At 39.5% G+C, this 23,963-nt stretch overlaps 3 protein-coding genes across 3 annotated transcripts in view; 1 reads left to right on the top strand and 2 right to left on the bottom strand.

Moving 5' to 3' along the window:
- LOC141766294 (RNA polymerase II elongation factor ELL) overlaps positions 1–14,627 on the top strand; it is a 29,214-nt gene extending 14,587 nt beyond the window's left edge. The window contains exons 3-12 of the mRNA XM_074632999.1: positions 2,337–2,464; positions 2,973–3,127; positions 5,504–5,745; positions 6,375–6,499; positions 8,060–8,174; positions 8,963–9,419; positions 9,924–9,987; positions 10,452–10,623; positions 10,738–10,782; positions 12,287–14,627. Coding sequence (XP_074489100.1) covers positions 2,337–2,464; positions 2,973–3,127; positions 5,504–5,745; positions 6,375–6,499; positions 8,060–8,174; positions 8,963–9,419; positions 9,924–9,987; positions 10,452–10,623; positions 10,738–10,782; positions 12,287–12,397 — 1,614 coding nt within the window. The 3' untranslated portion in view covers positions 12,398–14,627. The remainder of the gene's footprint in view (positions 1–2,336; positions 2,465–2,972; positions 3,128–5,503; positions 5,746–6,374; positions 6,500–8,059; positions 8,175–8,962; positions 9,420–9,923; positions 9,988–10,451; positions 10,624–10,737; positions 10,783–12,286) is intronic.
- The window catches only part of fkbp16 (FKBP prolyl isomerase 16), a 71,818-nt gene extending 49,109 nt beyond the window's left edge, over positions 1–22,709 (bottom strand). The window contains exon 1 of the mRNA XM_074633000.1: positions 22,601–22,709. The gene's annotated coding sequence lies outside the window, so the exon portion shown is untranslated. The remainder of the gene's footprint in view (positions 1–22,600) is intronic.
- Positions 15,799–23,190, bottom strand: pex11a (peroxisomal biogenesis factor 11 alpha). Its single transcript, XM_074633001.1, has 3 exons — positions 22,875–23,190; positions 22,601–22,716; positions 15,799–18,131 (listed from the first exon to the last, which is right to left on the bottom strand). The coding sequence occupies exons 1-3, from the start codon at positions 22,928–22,930 to the stop codon at positions 17,563–17,565; spliced, it is 741 nt and encodes a 246-aa protein (XP_074489102.1). The 5' UTR covers positions 22,931–23,190; the 3' UTR covers positions 15,799–17,562.
- Positions 23,191–23,963: the final 773 nt, after the last annotated feature.

Here is a 23,963-nt window from a genome sequence, read left to right on the forward strand (position 1 = left end):
AATTTTGTTTTTGGCAAGAAACTTGAGACGTATCATCAGGAACTAATAAATTCTCAAAAATAGTATGCGATGAGTAATAACGGAGTGTATGTTGAAGTACATGGGATTTATTGTTTTGATTTTTTTTTTTACCGTGGTATCAAATTGGGTATCGAGAATCGTGAATTTTCACTTGTACTGGTGCCGATTCATACATTTCTGGTATCATGACATCCCTATTCTATACAGGTTAAACAAACAAGATATAACATGGTAATAAGTGAGTTTTAGATGTGCTGATAGGCAGATTTCGTTACCTGCGTACAGAGCCAGGCTAGCCGTTTCTTTGTGCTCAGCTAAGCTAATTGGCTGCCGGCTGATATTTATCACACATATACGAGAGTCGTATCAATCCTCTCAACTAACTCTCAGCAAGAAAGCGAATAAGCAGATTTCTAAAAAATATCTAACTATACCATTAAGGTTCCAGATTAGAGTCTCATGTGGTTTTGGCTGTGAACCTGGCGTTAGACAAACAGGCTCCCCCTTTAGGAGTCAGAAACTGGAAACTAATGGGTTAAATGACATATGGTTATGTAGCTTGAGAAGGAAGCTGTGAATAAAACGGGGGCGACCTCTGAACAGTCTGACCTGAGTGACATTGATTAGAATGAGAATGTGAAGTGTGCACGATGGCATGGACGGGGGTGACAGGCAGATCTAATGCATGGCTGGAGGGGACTCGTAGTGCTGCCATCGACTGAAAGAGGGGACGTGGTGGCTCTATTGCGATGCAAAATGTGTAAATGTGCGCTCTCATCTCATCACAAGCCAGCGTTTGTTTAGCAGGACTCTCATTTAAAAGCAAACTCGAATGCAGTTCTTCTGTGTGCCTTTATACATCAATAACCCCATTTTAGTGACTTGTTGCTTCTAATTGTGGTCGAGGCTCCTACTACTTTTCTCTCTTAAAAGTAATAGGTCCTGAGGACGTGGCTCGCCTCTTGTCCCCCCGGCTCACTTTGATGCTTTTTTGGTTGATCGTCCTTAATTAGCGTAAAACCCAAAGCAGACGCACACAGGACTCCGCTTTACCACTTCATGTGAACGGTCAGACATAAATAGGTCAGAATTAATGGTCAGCTGTGTGTCTCGAGTGTTCACGGCCTTGTGGGCTGCTTTGCGTTTTTTTTTGTTGACATGGGTGGGCTTGTGCACATGAAGGAAAGCTGGAGGCTGATGGGGGTGGGGTGAATGGCATGCGTTGGGTTTTAGAAGAGGAGGAGGGGTGTTGAGGAGAGGAGGCGTTCATTGGCTCCGCGCTGCAAAAAAAAAAATGCTTATGGCTTTGCTGCATGACTGGGCATTTGTGACAGCTATAGTCCTGCCTGCCACATCTGCCAGGGACACTGTGCTCTCGGCCGGTCAGCTTATAATCAATCACTTACGACTGATTCTAAAGAGGCAGCTTCAAGTCCATCTGACTTACATTTGTTTTTCTTGAGACCTGTGTAACTTGAGCTGTTGCAGCTATCTCACCTGAAGTACTACTCATCAGTGAGCACGTATTCACGCTTGTAAAGGACGGGTGATAATCATCGGGCTTCTGTTGAATCTAGGACACCATCAACAAAAGTACTAAACTGTCCATTTTGAGGCTGAAACACAGCTGCAGGCGGTGCGGAAGAGAGTCCCTGCCAAATGTGTTTTTAAAGGACATGTTACCTGTTGGTTAATGACTTTCTATGTCGAACTGTCCTTTTAGTGGAAGTAGGTTTTTGGGTCATTTTATGTAACCGACAGAGATAGACTTCACCCTGCTGGTTTGTTTGTTGCTAGGGAGCCGTGGACAGTCTGTGACAGAGGAGGTTATTGCCCAAGTGAAAAAAGCTGTCCGCTATACTATTGTTATGTTTTGCCTTTCAGACAGGCTCCTCCCATGACTGGCTACAGGTCATCATCCCTGACCTGGGAGGTACAATGTAGCCTGTGTGATTGGCTCAAGTGGGAGATTATTTAGGTCACGTTTGGAGAAAGATAAAACTGAAGTTTCAATAAAAGAAGCTGTTTTGTTGACTTTATCCAGTGTTTTTCCGCACTTTGAGATTAAACTTGAATCAGATCAGGCTACATCTGGGAGAGATAAAACATGCCTATTACAAAACACACCACTCAAATTAGCAGTGGTGGATGCAGTACACTCAAGCATGTGAGAGTGTGCTAGAAAACACTGTAAAGCTGAAAGCAAAATTACCATGACTTGGCTATTTATACTTTTCCTTATAAAGATATATTACTCTTCTAACCAAGGTTTCTATTAATTTCATATTAATAGATTTCTTTATTTGTCTTGACAGTACGTAAAGATCCCAGCGCCAACTCCTGAATCTCCCAATGGATTCAGAGTCTTCTCCTTCTACCTTTCCAGCGACAGCAAAGACAAGCCTCAGTCCAGCTTCGACTGCATTCACCAGTATGTCTCAGGGTAAGCAGCAGCACACATAACTCTTTCCATAGTCGACCACAAATGGAATTTGTAGTAAATTTGGTGTCAGACTGAGACCGCAGGGCCTTACCAAACAGTGGCTTCTCTCTTCAGTACTACGACAACAGACAGTACCGCCGTCAGGCTATATTCAAACAAGACTACAATAACACCCAAAGGCCGTCATGCCACAGCTGACCTCGAAGGTGTGACTAGTAATAATTGAGAACAGAGAGGTAGTGTTTGTGGCTATGCAGTGTCAAAGGGTTGGATTAGTACTGAAGTCTTTTAGCCTTTATAACTGATTTATAACACAGGACTGGAATTTGCATGCAGGCACAAGTCACAGAACCAGTTACCGGCATGTGTGTCAGATAACATCAGAAATTACTGTGTGACAGCAAGAATCTCTAATGCTCGTGTTTGACAAATGGCCAGTTAATTGAGCCGAGCCAGAGGATTTGTAAGCTTGAACTCTCTTCTCTCTCCTCCTTTCTCCTCAACACAGGGAGGGCAGGGATCACCTGGAGGGCCAGGGCAGCATTCAGGACAAGATCACAGTTTGTGCCACAGACGACTCCTACCAGACGACCCGGGAGCGCATGTCTCAGGTGGAGAAGGACATCTGGAGCCGCTCGGCAATTGAGATCAAGCCGGGGCCAAGTAAGCTTTCGCCTAATAGCTGTATCTCCATTCTGGTGTATCTTCCAGCGTCCGTTTTACGTGGCAGCCTTCAAAAGCACGTAGGGATCAAGGACAGATAACCGGTTCCCAGAAAGCGTCCAAACCATCGCTTCTCGCCATTTCATCCTACTGATAATTGCCATATGGTGTGGAAGTTATCACATAATTGATCAAAGCGCAGCGTTGCAATTATTCATGTGAGAGGGATGCCTCTCTGTCTTGCAATTTTCCTTTCATTTTGACCAGATTGCTCAGGCGCTGTGCCAGCTTGCCTGCCAGCACCATTAATGTGATTGAGTTTGCCAGAAGTATGCGCTAACAAGTCTCATGCTGATGAAGTTTTGCCTAAAATTAAATTACATTGACTGGAATTTAATTCATTTTTCATTTGATGAAATACTTCTAAACATCATCAAAAGAAGAGGCCACGCTGAACCTGGAATGATCTGGGCCTAACAGGCGGGATCTTCCACTTGCAATTAATTTTCGTTATTATCCGCCTTCTCCTTGCCTGAATCGCGGTTTTGGAGTCATTGTCGATTAAACTGACCATGCTGCAACTTTATAAATGATCTAACCATTAGGCTTCGTGACATTGAGAGGTCCCGTGCAAATTTAAATGCTTGTTTAGATTATATTCTATGAATGCAAATACGCTGTGTAGACCAACGCTACAACATAATGTTTAGGGTAATTGCTGTAGAAGCCAGCTGTTGGAACTGGTTTCTACACATTACACGCTATGCTTTGCTGCCAAAATAGTCTCTCGGAGGCTTATACTAAATAAATTTAATCTGGCACATGCATGCATCTAATAAATGATAGAAAAAACATGAGAGAAACGTGCAGTTACAGGATATCCCATCATGTCTTTTCAAGCACATAAATGTTCTATTCTCAAGGATAGAGAGAGAAATAAATTGGTTATGGATCACAGTTATGTGTCATATGCAGTGGAGAGCACACAGTAGTTTTGCGGTGACTGACTGTCTTTTTATGGTACAGTAATGCTACACTCATCAGAAATTTTTTTCACAATTACAGGTTTGCAGAGAAGAAAAATGTCCACAATTTAGATAATACTGTATGATTTAAAGTTCAGTTGCATTCAGGGTGAAGGAGGCACTGACAGATAGGCAGTTGAAATGTGTGCACACCAGGTGTTCGACAAGTTGGAAACACTTTTCAACATAAAATATATTTTGAAGTCATTAATTTGCTACGGAAGCATTTCTAAATATTTCCCTTTACGATATTGATACACTTATGCAAACAGGTGCTATTTTTAGTGCTCGGTCATAAACACGCCCGCGAAAGTGTGTCAGTCACTTTAGGTGAGGCATCATTGTCATCATGGGAAGTATCATTCCACAAAAGCCGCCTTGAGAGTCTTTAAACATCTCAAAGCTGCTTTAATTCATCACCGTCAAACAATGGCTCTAGTTGCTGCTTGTTTGAAATGTGGCAGTACCGGTTGTTTCAGTGCAGGAAAGATATTTGCTGTCACGACGAAAACAAGCTCCTGCAAGACTGTTGCATCTTGCAATGTAGATTTAAAGTGACTGAATTTTACAAGGAACCTTGTATGTTGCTTAAACTGAAATCTAAAATGACTTTTAGAAAGTACACAGTATTACTGTACTGTAAAACACCATGTATGATACTTCTACCACGCTGTCCTGTTAGTCTTCGAACTATAGCAACCTCCAAAGTATGGCTTAAAGTTGTAATGAGATTACGGTCTGCAGATATCTATAAGCACTGCCTGCGCGGGTTCAACTAAATAAGTCCTGCAACTGGAAGAAAAGGCCTCTCTGTGTTAGTTGCTTTAGTTTCCATACTCTTCTGTTTACTCAGCAGTAGGCTAACCCTACTGTCAACCCCTTCACTGTTTTCCACACCCAACAACACTACCTCTGTGACACAGAAAAAGTGCATGAGCACAGTACCGTGTTGAAGGTATTTATGCATGTAAATAGCTTTTTCAGATAAGTGCTGCACATACTGTATCTATTGCGTGTGCATAAAGCAGATTGCATGACAATAATGAAGATAAAACGTATTGTGGGCAGGCCTCTCTTTCAAAATCAGGGTGTGATTTGTATAACTGGCCTGAGGACTGGATTAGGAGTGATATGTTGGCTGGATACCGTCAACGTATGTGAATCCTGTTATCAGATCAGTTACAATCTCTGTGGTCTTCTCTAGTTTTGTGTATGGTAGCGGCAGTACGGCCGTTCAAAACCGGCTTTAGATTACTGCCGTGATAACCTTTTGACTCAAAAACTTGCCCTTATCTTCCACTACAAATCTCGTGTTGAAACTCAGCTGTGTGTCCTTTTGTTTTGATCTTAGGTAAGTATGGGAAGGTCCAGAGGAAGCAGGGTCTGGTATCAGGCCCGGATAGCAGCAACAAGCACTCCCCCAGCAATAAGAGGAGCCTGGTCCCCAGCCCTGTGGCACACCGGCCCTTGAGGGATCGCATCATTCATCTCCTGGCCTTAAAGACCTACAGGAAACCTGAGCTGCTACTGTGGTTGGAGAGGGAGCGGGCCAGTCCAAAGGACAAGGCTGACCTGACCTCAGTACTGGATGAGGTGAGACATCTGGCACATTGCTGTGTAAACACAGTCGACTAATGGTGAAATATTCTCGGGTGTAAAGTAAAAGGAAATACTAAAACGTTGCTTTTAGCGTCAGTTGATATCAGGTCAAGGATATAAACTAAAAACATAAATTAGTCCCTAACTTGCTATTTTGCTAATGAAGCTAATGAAGCGACTACTGCAGCTATAAAAAAGGTGATGTCAGTAAGTTTATTTCAGGCATATTTCCAGTGTTCACAATGTTTGAGTGTCCCACTGCAGTCATCAAGTGGAGACTGTGCCGCGGCTGGTAGCTGTAATTAGGGCTGTGCTTTAATTATTAGTTTTGACAGGAGAGGGGTGGGGTGTCTCCAGCTGGGATCTGACTACTTTCAGAATTGAAAGTGGTTGGTTTGTATCAGCAGGATTAAGTTGTATAAGGGCAGGGTTAAACTGTTTACTGTGGAAACAATACAGATCCACCCAGTCAAAAACAGGTCTTTTATTTTTAAATAGAAAAGGTGGAGTTACCACAGGTTAACACATGTCGGTGCTTTTACGACCTCAGCTGGCCTCTTTTCCTGTTGTACTCTGTCCTCTTTCTGTTGCTTTATTTACATTGGGAACTGTCTGTTTTTCAGGTTGGTAAACTGAACCCTAAAGACCACAGCTACTCTCTGAAGGATGAGCTCTACAGACACGTCCAGAAAGACTGGCCTGGATATCTAGAGGAGGAGAAGCAACTCATCCATAGGCTCCTGATCAGGTGGGTTTTGAGTTGGGGTGTAGATCACAAGTTTCATCATGATACAATATTATATATATTTTTTGGACAACAATACGATATCTGCTGATAGTCTGCCATGATATGATTTCGATTGAATTCAATTCAGGGGCCTGCGATCGATATGAGACAATATAATATGCCCATTTAACACAATCAGTTTTTTTTTAATTTGTGACAACCCCTCCATCTTAAAGATGTTTTCCCTATGTATTAATGATATTGGATCGCTGATAATTGAATCAATATATTGATCCAGCTCTATGTACAGCCAAAATGCCGAACTTGAGGCTTCAAAACGGCAGTCAACAAACCAATGGGTGACGTCACGGTGACTACGTTCACTTCTTATTTACAGTCTATGGCTGTAGCCCTATATTTACCCTACACACGTTAGAGTGGTATGCATCTTTTCAGCTAACTCTCGACAAGAAAGGAAATCAGTGTAATTCCCAAATTGTCAAACTATTGCTTTAAAGTTCTTTTCGACTTTAAGGGATGGATGCGTTTTGACAGTGCTGGCGTTAATACAGAAAGGCCACTGAATTAATGTAGAAGTCTGCTGTGATCATGCTGGAAGGAGAGCTTCTAAATGACTACTTTTCTCTGCACTGATGAATCTCTTAATGGACACATCAAAGCAGAGGAAAATATTCCCCTGCACCGTGTTGCCAAATGGCATTAGCATGGAAGGTTCAGAGCAGCAAGGCTCAGCTTTTTCAGGGTGAGCTTCCTCCCCTTGTACGTTTCCCCTGCCTGCCAGTAAACATGCAGGCCATGTGCTTCATGAATGTTTTGGAAAAAGCTCAAGTCCTGTTGGCTGATTGCACAACCCTCTCTGTTCCCCACCCCTGCTAAGTTTAAAAACTTTACAATCGTAGTCATCAAATTGTTTGCCAATCGTGATAAAAGTGTGATACCCTGTAAATACTGTAAACTCCAGATTTATTTGCTCTAGTTTATTCATTCGTTGGAGTAGATTCCTCTTATTCAGGCTTTCTCACTTCTGTCATTTCATTGATGTTAATGTTTAATTGTTCCAAATTTCACTCACACTGACTATATGATTAAAAGGGTTGCAAGAATCCACTTGGGGGTGTGACTAGTTGTTGTAGCGTCTGTTTGAGGAAGGAGCTGTAGGAAGCAGATTACCAGAGAAGAGGGTTTGGTCCCACAGAGGTTAAATCTGCTGCTATTGTTCTGCTCACTGGACAGTGTTTAGTCTTTGTGCTTGCCTCCTGTAGATTGCATCACCAGAGACACCAAACAAAACACACCAGAGAAACTTGCATAAAGCTTTGATAAAAATGTAAAAACATTGACAGTTTTGTTATGCCAATGGTTATTTCTACTGTGCAAAAGCTGCAGACTATCTTCTCTCTGGAAGCCGCGTCATAATAAATGATAATTGCTTACTTGCTCATAAATCTGCCAAAGCAAGCTTTATGACCTACATACTGCCTCTTCCTGTTTAGCTTTACAGGCCATTTACCTCGCAGTTACTGTCCGACTGAAGGCGCTGTGTTCTCAATCTTTCTTCAGGAAACTTCAGCCGCTGCACAGTAGCCAGTTGAAGAGTCCCCAGTCCAACCATTCATTCCACAAAACTCCCGGGGACTCTCCTTCACATCTCAGTCCTGCCAAGAATCTCTCCGTGGTAATTATTCACCTTGAATGAATTCTATTCTGCTTTTTTTCTTCCTTCTCATAAGACTGAGAATAGATAGGGTCTTTCCTCTTTTGCAGATACATTACTGGGGATATTATAAACCGCTACAGTATATCTCTGTGTAGTTATATTGAGTAGCTTCAGACTAAATATAGACTTAAAGGAATATGCTTATTCGCATTCTTCTAAAGAGCGAGTTGAGAAGATCGATGCCACTCTCATGTGTCTTGTACGGTAAATATGTAGCTGGAACCGGTTAGCTTAACTTGTCATGTGCTGCACCATTTGTTGGCAGGGATCAGTTGTCAGTAACCAACGGAAACTCCATTAAGTTACTGGTCCTGGCCAAGAAATTGTCCGGCAAATAACCCCCCCACCCCCGTAAAATGGCGAATTGTTGTTTTTACACTTTTGTTTTTGTATGGATTATACAAACAAGATAAAGCGTGTTAACAGCTTTTGTTACCTGTGGACAGAGCAAGACAAGCTGTTTCCAGTCTTTATGCTAAGATAAGCCAACTGGCTGTATTTTACATTTACATTACATACATTCATATTTACCGTTCAGATATGAGAGTGGCATCAATCTTTTCATCTAATTCTCAAGCAAAAAAGCAAATAAATGCTTTTCCCAAAATGTGAAACTATTCCTTTAAAATAAATATCTACTTATGTACATGATACAGGCACTTTTGGTACATCTCATGTAACTTACACTCTTAATATCAAAAAGTTAAAGCAAATCAATCATTATATTCTCTTTTTTCTCTCTCTAGAAACGCACATTGCCTTCGGACCCATCCAATTGTCAGACACCCAAAAAACAAAGACTATTAGACCAGTGTTTGCCTCTGCAGTCGCCAGCTCACGGAGACTACGGCACCAACGGGGTCTGTAGCTCTTCTGGTCACGGAAACTCTAGAGTACAGATCAAACTGGACTTCGACAAAACCAACAATCATCTCCAGGGGAGCCCAAACGGTCTGTACTCGCCACACAAACTCAGCGGGTCATCTACTATTCCCAAACTGGAGAGGACGGAGCCGGCTCCTACTGTAACCAGCCCTAAACCCCCACACACCAACACATCCATTTGCACTGACCAACAGCTCACCAACGGCCAACACAAAAAGAAGAGGTCCAAAAAGCACAAAGACAAAGAACGAGAGCGCTTAAAACCAGACTGGATTGAGACGAGTCCAGACTTGAAGCAGAACCAAGAAAATCTCAAAGGTAAATGGCCATAAAATCATAAAAAGGTCTTCTCTGTAAATCACACTTCATGTATTGTATTGTGCTGTTATGAGTCTGTTTATAGTATTTGTTTGGGCCATGACATTATCAGCTTTCATTTTAGCAAAAAGGAAACTAAGGGTTGAGTTATAGTTGCTGCTGGAGGCTCACAAGGAGCAATTCATGTATTTTCATTTGAGAGAGCAGTGAGAGTTGTTAGGACTGTAGCCCTTTCTCCACCCTGCAGACCTCGCTCGCCGCTCTAGTCTGTTGATGATTGACTGTGAAACAGCTGGGTGACCTACGGTCGAGCGAGTCAGCAGGCAGCACTGCCTCCTACTCTGGGGCTGCAGACGTCACTACTCGCCTTGGATCAGATCTTTTATCGGAGAGCGTGATAAACGATTCCATCAGCCTTGATATGATGGGCACATTATCGCATTTTCATTGGTAGATTGCTTTAACCTTTTTCTCAATGTGTCTGTGTGTTTTTCCTATCTACAGGCCATGACGGAGAGAAAACACCTGTCAATCGAACCTCAGCAGAGGAACTGCCTGACTATTTAATGTAAGATTCAAACACACACTCTGCTATAAGCCCAGATTCAGAAGGGATTTATGCTTAATCCAAATAATTGTAACAACATCAGAGGGTCTTCATAAGTCGTTGTTGATATCATCTGTCACTGGGAAGTTTAGGTTTCAGAGTCTAACCCGCTGTTGTTGAGAAAAGAAACTAACTCGTCCCAGAAGGGGTTAGGATCAGCTTGAAAACATTCACATAAATAGAGGGAAGTAAAACACATGTCTAAATGAGCTGTCACAAAGCTTCACTGAAGCAAGCACATGATCTTATGTCTTACATTTATACATCTGGTCAACACATCATGCTGTTAAACCAGTGACGTGTCAGGACTCTCACTCCAGCGTGCTGCGCTGCCATCTACTGGAAGGAATTGGAAACAACTTTGTTTCAAAAGATCATTTTGAAATAACATCTTTATGTTTTCTTTTCTTTTCTTTTTTTTTTAGAAAATACAGCACGATAACAGCACTGGAGCAGCGCCAAGAGTATAAGGACGACTTCTGTGCAGAGTACGATGAATACAGAGCTCTTCATGATCGGATCGGGGCTATCACAGAGATGTTTGTTCAGTTGGGCTCAAAGATCAACACTCTCTCCCCGGGAACACAAGAGTACAAGGTACTATCTGGACCACAAGGCTTTAACTACTCCGTTTCTGTCTGATAGAACACCAAACAATGAACTAATCACATACGAAGCAGCCTAACACTTTATCTTTTGTCATCTTTTCAGCTTATGGAGGACCAAATACTACAAAAGTACCGAAAGTATAAGAAAGTAAGAATTGTTTACATTTTCATCTAATTTCATGTAACACTTGTAGCACTATACACAAGGCCTCATGCAAGAGCCACTCCTATGAGCATATTCATTCTTAAGAAGCATTTTAAGAGAACTAATATCAATATTCTGTGATGTGCATCGTGGTCTGACAATTCATTTAGAGGTTAGATAACTTTTCCTTTTAGATTTTATTGGCGGAAGCATTTTGGAACAACAATTTATACAGTTCAGTAGTTGTTTGGAAAAATCTAGAGCTGTAACTAACGATTATTTTCATTGTCGATTAATCTGTTGATTATTTTCTCAATTAATCGATTGTCGTTTGGATGACGTCCTCAAATGTCTTGTTTTGTCCACAACTCAAAGATATTCAGTTTACTGTCATATACGAGCAAAGAAACCAGAAAATATTCACATTTATGAAGCTGGAATCAGAGAATTTTGACTTTTTCATGTTTATAACATTACTCAAACCGATTAGCAAAATAGTTGGCGATTAATTAAATAGTTGAAAACGAATTGATTAATCGCCGCAGCTCTAGAAAATTCTGCCTCAGTCAAGGTTTTTATACAGATTGCTGGTTAGGGGAAAATTTTCCATTAAAGCACCTGAATCAAATTGATTATCACATGTCATGTCCCCTGGACCTCCTCACATGTCAGTCATGGACTGTTTTGCTTTAGCAAGACATTTGGCATCTAACTTCATGTCAATCCATTCCTTCTTTATTTCTGACATAGCTCTCTAGCTCTGTGGCAAACAAACGTTTATGATACCTACACGTTTTATTCAGCAAAATAATCTTCACAAATTAACACTTATGATATTTGAAGAGTAAATGGAATCGCCAGAAGTAAAAAGCTAACGTTAGGCTATAAACGAACTACACCACGGTTGCATGATCACGAGGCTGTAATGGCGGAAGAGTCAGCGTGATGACGTTTTGTAGACTCATTAAGCCACCGTTTTTTTTAAGACACGTAAAAGCTTCAAAATTCACGAGTTGGATATTTACTGATGCATTATATATCATAGAACAAAACGTTAAAATCTTTTAAGCTTGTGTTAACCACAGACCTTATTTCAGGCATCTAACCAGAAACCCATTAAAAAAAAACAGACTTTGAGACGAGGGAACCGGAAGTGCTAGAATGCTAACTCATTTCTGAGTTTTAGGACTGATTCCTGCACCCCTCTATGGCTGTATAATATTGTATAATCCCCTAATATAACTAGCCTACTGATAACTAACTTTGTTACGTTTTTGTCACATTTTTGAGAGTGAAATCTGCCCACAAATTGATCGGAAAAATTAGCCTTTTATAGCAACGTAGGGGCTTTGCTTATGCTACTAATACACTCAAGCAAATCTCCCGGGAAAAAAACGAAGATATGTTTATAATAAGAATATAAAATGCTCTTGCATGAGGCCCATCATGTTGGATGTTTGATATGCGTTACTTAAAGCTCACTCATGCCCCTTTTTCTTCTTTTCAGAAGTTTCCTGGGTATCGGGAAGAGAAGAAGCGATGCGAGTACCTCCATCAGAAACTGTCGCATATCAAAGGCCTGATCACAGATTATGACCGAGCACAGGGACTCTCCTAGTAACCGGCTTCTACCCTCAGCAGGGTGTAATATGACTGGACCAAAAGACTCCTAATGGACCCAAAGACTGCCCAGCCGGGTCCTGGAGTCGCTGAGACACTATTCACTTTACTCCTCCGAGTGTTAATGGAATCGAGGAGCGAGGTTCTTTTTCAAAAGTGGGCCGAGACCACCGACTCGTGATCAAATGTTGCCCTTTAACATTATGGTTTTCAACTATGATTATCGCTGTAATGGCTGGATTCTGTTCTGCTGTAAAAGTGAAAGCCAAATCCATTTTTTTCTGAATAGCAATGCAGATGTGATCCTTCCTGCTTAATTGCATTTTTTATTCTATTCTTTATCTTGTCAGAACTTAAAAAAAAGAGTATTAAATTGATGGTACAATCAATCTTAGGGGGAAACAAATGCAACTAAAAAGTCTTTATATTTAACATACAGAAGAATCTGTTTATTTGCTGACAGAAAGTCGACACATTCAATCACATCAATTATTCATTACAGTTATAAGATCTCATTATGACAATAATAAGGTCACGCCATTAACAATTTATCTCCCGTCAGACCACATGCAAACAAAATGTTATCGTCCATACAAAACCTACAAGTTGTATCACTAAAATGAACACTAAATGAAGTTTAAAGCATTATATGCAAGGTTCTTTATGCTTTGATCATAAGGAATTTTATCATGTATCTTTCTGCCAACGTCCTGTGTCATTTCTAAGAAATGCTGGAATGCCACAAAACCACTCCTCCCAGTACCTGAATGCTGGTTTCACGATGGTGCTTGTGCACATCTAGTGTCAACGTCACCCACATGTAGCCTACCACGATCTGCCTTTGCATTATCAACTCTCTCAAGTCTTCTGGTTACAGGTTTGTTTACTGATACACAGCACACACAGTGATGTATTTACGCTGGAGATGAATGACTACAAGCTCTATGAAATCTGGGTAATCAAGCTTGTCCACACATTTTTTGATTAACTATGATTTTGCTTTGGTGGAAATCTTGAGATAGATCGCAATAGAGATGCCTTTAACAAATTGGACCATGTCATTTTTAGTCCCACGTGTACAGCAGCATGCGGTCACTCAGTTCATACCACTTTGGTTCAGTTGGGTGTAAGGAGCAGATTGACCTCTAGAGGCTGCTAGCAGGTCTTTTAAACTCATTTTAGACTTTCTGGAATGATTTGTCCCAACATAGGTACATCTGAATAACCACAAACTGTAATTTTATTTCACCTTATAAATAGCTGTAGCCTGAAGTAGGAAGTTCAGATTTCAGTGTTCTCTGGACGTTTGCATCAATGTAGCTGTACTCACAACTCTTGTCTTAATGATGGCTTTAACTGGGAGAATGAAGCTAATATTTGCCTTAACATGTATGTCAGACATTTCCAACATTATTCCATCCCCGTTCTAAAATGTTCTCGGTTTAACCTGCACAGTTCAGACTTTCTTTTCTGTAAATGTCTTTTAGATTGAAGGAACTTCAGTTACTGGATAGTTGTTACTGGATAGCTGTTGTCTTATCGTGTTGTTTTTTTCAATGTACGTCTTAATCATTTTTCTGTTTCTGTCAGATAATCATGAACTGTAAAGGAATATAATTCACTGTCCAATCCTATCAAGCACCACTATCAAAAGAAAGAATCATTGCAGAAATCTATACAAAATAATGTGCTTTGCTTCTCTTGATTTCTCAATGGAAATACTCAGTGGGTTTATTGTCACATATTTAGCAGCTCTTTTGCATAAGTTAAATGTACGTTTTTTTTTTTTTTTTTACATTTGGTAGGTTACTTCTGGTATGTTTGAAGGATTTGAGACTAGCAACAGTTGCTCTGTCTTGGCACATATGAACATTTCCAAGAAAGGAATATTTATTAGCACTGACTATTGGAAAAATGAGAATTGTAAGCCCAGATTTTGAGCATCAGAGCTAAAAATGCTGGATTCTTAAAGCTCCGGTACACCTACAGAAAAGGTTTTCTTTATTTCGGCTGTTCGGATCTCTTCATCAAACTATTTTATGTTTTCTTTTGTCAATATGCATTTTGATGAGCTCAACAAATGTGCCATATAGCTCCACCCAGCTTGAGAAAAATGTCTGATCAGTCAAAATGACTGAAAGGTTTTGTTCTGGTACTGGATCTGGATATCAACGAGGCACGGTCCAATTGTATTAAAAAACAAGAGCACAATGCCTGCTCAGATATAATTTGTGTTTCATTGAATTTCTAATTCAAAAGCAGAAAGGTACTGAAACAGTGTTTCAATGATGGTGGGATGGAAACGTCCATAACACCATTTAGACCTTAAAGGTAATAATTACAGAACTAATTCAAGTTAAGGGCTTCCCATTTACCACTTCAATAGTATTGGTCAATTGTACAATACTTGTGTAATCAAACTAATTGCATTATGGGCAAAATATCAGTCTAAGAATGGAGATAATCGTACCATTCAGGTTAACATGCTGTTTTTGGGTAAACCAGACCCTCTCAAGTGCTAACTGTGATGTTTTTTACTGTTGCAGAGCTAACTACTGATGGTGCCTTTTCATTCAAAGAGCAGAGCCACTCTGCATGTATCTATCATTGGTATTCTGGGAAAAAAAAAACTTGGGCCAGCAGTATTTATACATCTGTAGTTTCACACTGTTGCCACTGTTCAAAGTGCTTTGTTCATATTTTTTTTAGATTAAGTTGATATCAGATGCCTTGTCAAATGTATATGTAAGTGTATTAGCACTGACATTTTTCCAGACATGAAAATTCGGCATTTTAAAAATGCAAGGTTTTCCAAGACACCAATTATACTGTATGTAATGTCAGCAATTTGCATACATGTATAAGAATGGCCTGGATTTTCTTTTTCCAGCCCAGATAACTATTCCCACAAATGTAATACTGGTGCGTTAAATTGGTTTGTTGGTACTGGAAAAACAATGCCTCAATGGAAATGTGAAATCAAACATGTTGCCTATTATGAATCACTGCGATTGATCTACCTAGGAGAACAAATTACTTTTATTTATTGCTTTGTATGTGTTTGTCCTTTTATGGGATTCATCTTTGCATTGTTTGTTCATTCTTTTCACAGCAAAACTCAAAGTATGGTGAAAGGGAAATGGAATATATTTTTGCAATTTTTGATGGTGGATGCTTTATCACAATGAAAAGCTTTCAGAAAAAAAGTGTATTGTTGTCTCAGTATAAATGAAAAATAAAAGCTCTTTTGAATTCAACAAGGCGTCATGTTTCCCCAAGAGGGCAGTGTTACTGCATTTCTAAACTGAACCGCAACTGTTTTCCATTCATCACCACCCAGGCAGTTAGATTAATCATTAAAATATTAACCATGTAGTTTTTAAAAAGGACAATTTGAAATAGTTTTATCAGTGTTTTATTAACCTTTCAATCAAGCGTGACAGTGAAAACATTAAGTCATCTGAAATGAATGACACTACATGTGATAATAAATGACAAGTGCACCCGCAGCTTTGAGCACTGAAGTTTTCATAGTATTTTCTAGAGGAAGTTGGAGGTTTCCAATTTATCCTCGTACACTTGATTTTTCTGTGTCACAAATATTTAAAAAAACATATATACACACAAGCATACAATTCATATATTAAGAATTTAATTGTAATCACATCATTGAGGGTGTCTTTGCTCATTCAAATAGTAATATATGCATAGTTGTTTTTTCACTTAATCATTTCTTAACACTTTCTTTAAATGATAAAGTAATAATCTGTTGAGTCAAAGTCCAGGCCATGCCTTGAATGGCAGGAAGAAAAATATCATGATATTATATATTTTAAATTGTCATAATAGGAAAAGCACATGTGTAAATAATGAAATGAATGACTGCTGAATTCCATTTAACTGTTTTGATTTCAGGGTCCTGGTATTGGGCCCGCTGGCTCACTGTCACTCTCAATGGGACACTTGAATAGAGCAGAGCCACTGTCAGTGTCATTATCTGTGCTTTTCCTACTGTGACAAGTCAAAATGTATGTTGTAAAAAAAGGCCCAGAAATCACCTGAAATCTCTCAGCTGCTTTTTCCCCTCTGGTAGCACTTTTGGCTGAGAGGGCAGCTTATTCATCACTTGGATCATAGAGGTAAAACTTTTAGCAGCATCTTATCACCAAACAGAGAGTAGAGAAAGACAGTGGCAATGCCACCGTGGTTAAGATCTTACTTCTTCTAAGAGATAGGTGCATAAGCAAATGCAAAAACTTGCATCAGTAAGGAGCCCTTATTTTCAAGGTTCTATATGTGGGATTCAGAGCATTAATATAGCAGCAAACAGCTATTTGCTATGTAAAGTTATAGAGGTGTAATGTCTACCTGAGCAGAGAATGAAATCACACTCCCTCTCTGTGTGCGTGTGTATTTTAGTGCATGTGAGTCTCTCTGTTGTTCCCCCACTGGCTAGCTCATGGCTGTCGTTCTGCACTGAGCTCATACAGCGGTTACAGTCGATAACGCCGCCCAGACACACAGCGTCGTCGCAGAAGTGTAACACTCACACTCCGGTCTCCCCCAGGCTAACACTGTTAGCTCCGTCAGCACTTTTGCCGTTGTTTGCACTGTTCAAGCCGCCGTCTCCATGTTGAGAGCCGTGTGAAGGCAATAGAAATGCTCTGAATTCCATATAGAGAACCTTTAAGTACAGTAGTTACCAACGTGCTGGTGTTAATATGTGGTGTTGAATAAGACAGGAATGCACACAGGTTTAGCCTTGGCCCTTTTGAAATATGAAAAATAAACAAGGCCTCTATGTAAACCTGATTTGCTCCCTTTTAAAGCAGTGTTTTAACCTTGAAATGGTCCCCATTCAAGTCATTTTGTGTCTCAAAAGCATGATGTAATCAGTTCAATCAATCACTTAATCAAAAATCTGTTAAAAAAACAATCAAATCCAGTCATCCCTTCAGTTATTGCTGGCCTGAGTTTGGTGTAATAAATGCTATTCTAACATAAATGTTACAAAACGTGACGTTGCCTAATCTCATTGTGCACCAGGTGGACTTCGGTCCACCGTTATACCTCCAGGTAGATGACACTAAATCCTTTAAAAACCTGTCATGATTAATCCTTTTATCTGCAGTTAGTCAGTAAGGTTTATCTCCACCATTATTATCATGGTTTGAGTCTTAACTTGGGCTGTAAAAGGGTTATAATCCCAATCACTGAAGACATCAAACCACAAAATCCCACCACTCCGGCATTTGACTGGTATATACCCAACTTGTCAAGGGGAATGAAGAGATCACATACATTTTTCAGCGTGTCCAAGGCAACAGCAGGATGCGATTTTAGGCTGTCAAACAGCAGATAGAGAATCGCATCCAGCTGAGGAACGACAGCTTCAGCTACTTCAGGACTCTCACGGAGATGCATCTCCATTTTATGTCTAAAGTGTTCATCTCTTGCTCTCTGTGTCATCAACTGGACGACTACGTAAACATCTCTGGTCAGGCTCATAACTAGCGAGAGGAAGTAGCAGCGAGAGGAATTTAGGCTCCAGCGTTCCTTGTCGATATCGCGGATAAGACCGACGCTTCTGGCCCAAAGTACATTGTCACAGATAAAGTAGAGGGCGCGGTTGGCATTGGCTGCAGTAAGGCACAGGCACAGCACTCGGTCAGAGAGTTGCATGGTTCGCTTAGCAGCCTCAATGGAATTTATTGTGTTCCCCAGCCTGAACACTGACAAAGGAGGAAGAAGAAAAAAAAGGATATTAGAGCAGCAATCAATTTAATATGAAATGCCAGGTCAACATTTCGCTATGGAGAGCAGTTAAGCTGCATTTAAAACAAACTACAGTGTCTTTCATCTTATCACATTTGTCCCTCTGAGGGCAAGAGGTCATGGTCGTCACTAACTCAGTGAGATTATACACCGTGATGGCAGCTATTCTAGCTCAGGCTCTTCCTAGCATTCATTGTTTTCTGAGCCCTTCAGAAAGCATGTTATTGGCATCATTCACAGCCACTTACAAATAAATTCACCTCTCATAAACTGTTTTTAAATGGTGACACCTGCATGTCTCCTTCACCCACTATTACCTCAACCAGACAGACCAAGCATAGAGGCAGGAGAGCCCTGTGGCTGCAGCTCTGATGCACAGAAGAGATTAATTAAGTGGTGCATGAACAGAGCCTGGCAGGTTCTCTTTGGCCCTGAGAGGTGCGAGGTCTTTCCTGCCAGACCCTACTCTGAGGCATAACGTTATCCTTCATTTCCATGTGGAGCTTGTGTCAAGTCAGTTTTAAGATTTTAATCCATATTAAAACCACGGAGTGTTTTCGAAGAGATATATGATTTATGGAAAGACTTGCACATATTCTGAGAATTCAAAAGTGGACTGCGTATAAAAGCCATCACAAAGACACTACTAAAGCCTCTGTATAAAGAACAAGTTGTATCAAAATGTTGTATACCTAACCTCACAGACACACAATGTCTGTTTGTGTCTTGTAAAATGAAAAGCAATAAAACTTTGAGTCAAAGTTCAAAAAGTGTCAGTACAAGGTTGTAAAGTAAATCTATCTAGGGCTAGGGTCATCAGCGTCCATGTGTCAGAACACAGTGTGCAGTCACCCACACACACAATGTGTATCTCAGCTCACAGGGGAAAAAGCTAGACTCCCAAACACAGCCACAAACAGCCATTAGTCTGGTTAGGGCATTTAGATGTCAAAGAGAAATAGTACAAATAGTACTCAACTTGTAAATCATTCAGTGTAATTTGTACTGCATGTTTACAGAGCACGAACAAATGTGACCCTGACACACTTTTTGGTACATCCTCAGATGTGTTTTGTGTACCTTTTGTTCATGTGCTGGAAGAAGAGAATAAAGGCATAGCTGTAGCGGCAAAAAAAATAAGCATGCATTAAATTTCATTTAATGTTCAGATTGAGTATCTTGTCGACTTCACAATGTTTCTTGGTAAAATGATTGCATATATATATTTTTCAGAGACAGTATGTGGTAGGGGTGGGGGGGAAATTGATACAGCATAGTATTGCAATATTTTGCGTGGCAATATTGTATCGATACACGGATGACAAGTATCAATCTTTTATTATATAAACTATTAACCTCTTAACAATCCCACACTATTCTGTATTTCAGAGATTGTAGGGCTCAGGTTTCTAGTTTCATATGATACCAGTATCTTCACTCTACTCTAGCTTTAAGACTAAAGAATCGATTGGTACCAACCATGTCATGTTAGCTTGTCGGGAAGAAAGCTAAATAACGCTCTAAAAAATCGGCATGGCCATTTTCAAAGGGGTCCCTTGACTTTTGACCTCAAGATATGTGAATGAAAACTCTGAGATGAACAAAGTGAAAGCTGTATCTTATTAGATAAAACAGATGTTGACAAACTGCATAATTTGCAGTTGAAAAAAGGTCATAAATCACAATATATCTTATCTCAATACTCAGCATATTGCAAAGTGTCTAAAATCGCAAGAAGATCGTATCGTGACTTAAGTATCGGGATAATATCGCATCATGGGGCCTCTGGTGATTCCCACCCCTAGTAAGTAGGCAGTTGCAGTTTAAAAAAACTTTGGTTAAGATGATGTCATCACTGAAAGAGAAGCAAACAAAATACTGTTGATGTCAGTTTGATGGTGGGATAATGTATGCAGGTTTTCTGGCAGTGTTTTATAGCAGAGGTGAGGAACCCCCCCTGAAATACAGATGACCTTCATTAACATTATTAAAAAAATGAAAACAATTTAACAAAATAAAATATTTACCTTCAAGGAAAAAGAGCGTAGGTGCTATTTCACAGAGAAAATGCCATAAATGTAATATGTGTGGCTACCGTTTAGGCTGTCATCTACTAATTCAACTGATCACAAGACAAGATGTGCAGAACCTGGGTGGCTTACTGCCTATGCTAAACAGTTTCCTGAGGTAAACCCTGGTATAGCAGAAATAGGTTGAAAGGCTATGCAAGTTACATTTCACCATCCTAGTAATTTTAGTTTACAGCTGAAAATACACATCCCTCTTTAGTGTCATCTTTTAAAATGTCAATGTTCAATGGCACTTAGAATAGAAAAGAGAAGAATACAAATGAGCTTGTTCTAGACAGTCGTTCCTATCACAGAAACTATTTCCTGGAACAAAGATGGTGGTTCCAGAAGTTTTCGTGAAACAGATGAGGTTATTGAATTATTGACAATATAAGACTGGGCTTGACGGAAGCTGGAGAAAGTCAAACAACTAAAGCTGTTATTTGCTGTGACTCAGCTCCTGTCTTGTGGGCAGTCAACAGCTCATCCTGAACTTGTTGATGAAATATCATTTTGTTTATAGAGAAAATCAGCTGCAAGACAGACAGGGGTTTTGAGGACAAAGAAAAAGTGGCTGAAATTTCCATGGAGTGAAAAACCATTGATTTCAGATTATTATGCAGCAGACCACAGATTGCTGTTATATAAATTCAATGACGGATCAGAATAATGAAAAAGGAGGCTTTAATTTGATGCATTTGTGCATGCAAGTCTATAAAACTGATGGTGAATATGTAGGAAGATACAGGGACATTTTTCATGATCGATTAATTGTTTGAAGCATTTACCAAGCAAACATGGTTGGCTAAATAAGGCAAATGTGAGAACTTGCGGTTTTACTGTTTTATATGATTGTAAATTATTTTTGGACTTTTGATGAAATAAAAACAAAGTATTTGAAGATATCAGGTTGGGCTCAGGGAAATTTTAACTGGCATTTTTCATGCTTTAGACTAAACGACTAATCAAAATAATAAATCATGGGTTTAATCCAAATAAGAGTTTGTTAAAAGTTATTTGTAGAACCACAGTGAGCAGTTATGACGATAATGGCTTAATGGACAATGGAGGGCAGCAATGTTACTGTCAATATAGTGCATTTACTCAGCTATATTATTGAGCAAAGGGGTAGGGCCAGAGTTGCCAAGTCCGCTTATTATAAGCGACTTTGGGTTCTTTTCCTGAAAAGTCGCTTAAAAATATTGGTAGTCGCGGGTTGCATTTTTTTGGGATTGCTTATTTGGGCTAGCTCCGGTCTCTCTCCAACGATTCGCAGGCAGTTGCCGTAATTGTAAGTGTGATATGCAAGCACATCATGCCGATCTGGTTCAAAATGTTAGCACTGAAAAACATAAAAGAAACAGAAACAGCCCTGTTCTTTTTAATGAGGATTCACGGTCTTCGCAGAAATGCTACGAAATACAAAAATTAAATTAAATGTTCGACTTGTTTAAGTATAGTTGACAAGGTTGATACTTCCTGGATTTGACAGCTGACAGTCGTCAGCTGTTGTTCGGCCACGGGGCGCTTTTTTGTGTGCGACCCACTACAGTTTTCACTGTTTTATCTGTTCTTGTGTGTGTGTGACAGTACGGAGGACCAATATGTGGACTTTGGGAAAGTGTGCGCATTTCCTTGCATATTGATCTTGCACCTCCCCATATGCCACCTACTGTGTTCCCTCTGTCATTGATGATTGTGCAGTATGAATGTGTATATGTCTCGGTGGACTGCAGAAACTGAATTGCCCTTCGGGGATAAATAAAGCTATCTGTATCTGTATCAAGAAAAATGTAAAGTTACAAGCCAAAAATTAAATACGAAAATGTAATAAAATGTTCTTATATTTTAAGTTTAGTTGACAAGAAAAATTAAAAGTTACAAGCTAAAAATGGATGCAAAAATGCAATGCAATACAAAAATGAATGGAAATGCATGCAATCCAAAATAAATTAATATATATATATATATATATATATATATATAGAGAGAGAGAGAGAGATCAAGTGACCGCCTCTCTCTCTCATATTGTGGTAGGTAGGTAAGGTCACCTGTTTGGGGCTTTTTGGGGGGGAGAGTAGCTTCTTTTGGGCTCGTTTCTATAGACCTGGTTGCTGGATTCTCTCGTGAGAAGTCTACTTAAGTTTCTGTACTTAATTTTAGAATTGAACATACTGTACACAAGGACATGCTGTACTAGTACATATCTATTGGGGTAAATCTTAATTATTGTGTTTTTTATTCAGTTACCCTACTCCTCATTAAGTTTGGGACCTCCTGAGACCACCTTTAACTACTTTTAACTACTACTTTAGCTACTGTGACCCCTCCCTCACTATAGCTACAGGCATACTCACATTTTCGTCCAGCGCTTATGTTGGTCTCCAGACTTTTGAGTTTGGCCACAAGGTCCTTTCTCTCTGAGTTGTTTCGAAGCAGATATATCGACAGAGCACAAGCATACTGGGTCGCCCTGAAATACATAAAGAAGAGAAGACGGAGAGAAAGTAGAAAGTTGATGACGCGCTGCCTTTGTCCCACTGCTTATCTAGTAGTAACTTCACTTTCTATGGATAAAATACAACGTGGACAGTTTACAAACAAAGCCACAAACACTTCTAAAGGACTCACCTGAATATGCGGTCCCTTCCTTGGCTCTGGCTTGTGAATTTAACCACCGTGTCCATGTTCAACCCGGTCAGGAACAGACTGTTCTAGTTAGATAATGTTGAACCCTCGTTCACACAACGGAACCAATTTCTCTCTGCTACCGTTTAGTACAAAGTCAGTTACTTGTGTTCACTTTAAAGAAAAGGTTGTCAATGGTGGTTTCATCCAACGTTGCCGTCTGAATTGTAGAAAACTTCTTCCACGTTCACGCCTGATTCACAGTGAGCTAATTTACCGGTCGGTTTCTTGGTGCTACATGACAGCTGAGCCAAAAAACGTGCTTGTTTCACTACGGACAGCTTTTCGAACGGAACAAAAAGCCGAACCGGTGTTGCTGACGGACCAGCGCGTAATTATTGGTTACTATGGTAACTGTCTTGTGTTCACTATGGTAACTGTCTTGTGTTCACTATGGCAACTGTACATTTTAAGGGCAAAATAAATATATTGAAGTAAGAGAAAATATAATTATCTTAATAAACACATTGAAGTAAGAGAAAATATAATTATCTTAATAAACACATTGAAGTAAGAGAAAATATAATTATTTTAATAAACACATTGAAGTAAGAGAAAATATAATTATCTTAATAAACACATTGAAGTAAGAGAAAATATAATTATCTTAATAAACACATTGAAGTAAGAGAAAATATAATTATATTAATAAACACATTGAAGTAAGAGAAAATATAATTATATTAATAAACACATTGAAGTAAGAGAAAATATAAATTATGTTCAGATTTTAAGTTAAGTATAAAATATGAACATTTGATGCTTCTCCCCTGCTACTTATTAATGTCACATACAGAAATTAATTGATGCCTTTGGAATAAAAAAAAAAAAAAAACAGGGACCATGTGTCTGAATTCAATCTCAAAAAGTTGCAACTATCTTTATCTGTAAAAGGAATATTTTAATAACATTTTTTTTAGTAATAGATTATAAAAATCCATCTGTCTGAAACTTGTGTTGTAATTTGTTATTCACACTAAGTAACCAACAGCTAATTGCAATAGTCAATGTAACTTATAAGAATAATCAAAA

This window comes from Sebastes fasciatus, chromosome 4 (genome assembly GCF_043250625.1).
Source record: "Sebastes fasciatus isolate fSebFas1 chromosome 4, fSebFas1.pri, whole genome shotgun sequence".
Taxonomy (NCBI): Eukaryota; Metazoa; Chordata; class Actinopteri; order Perciformes; family Sebastidae; genus Sebastes; species Sebastes fasciatus.

Excerpts from the sequence above, each read along its gene's own strand:
- pex11a (XM_074633001.1), bottom strand. The coding sequence starts at position 22,930 with ATGGACACGGTGGTTAAATTCACAAGCCAGAGCCAAGGAAGGGACCGC. Across the intron at positions 22,717-22,874 it reads GGAAGGGACCGCATATTCAG|GGCGACCCAGTATGCTTGTG; the intron begins GTGAGTCCTTTA and ends TATGTATTTCAG. Across the intron at positions 18,132-22,600 it reads CATAAGCGCTGGACGAAAAT|TGTTCAGGCTGGGGAACACA; the intron begins GTGAGTATGCCT and ends CTCCTTTGTCAG.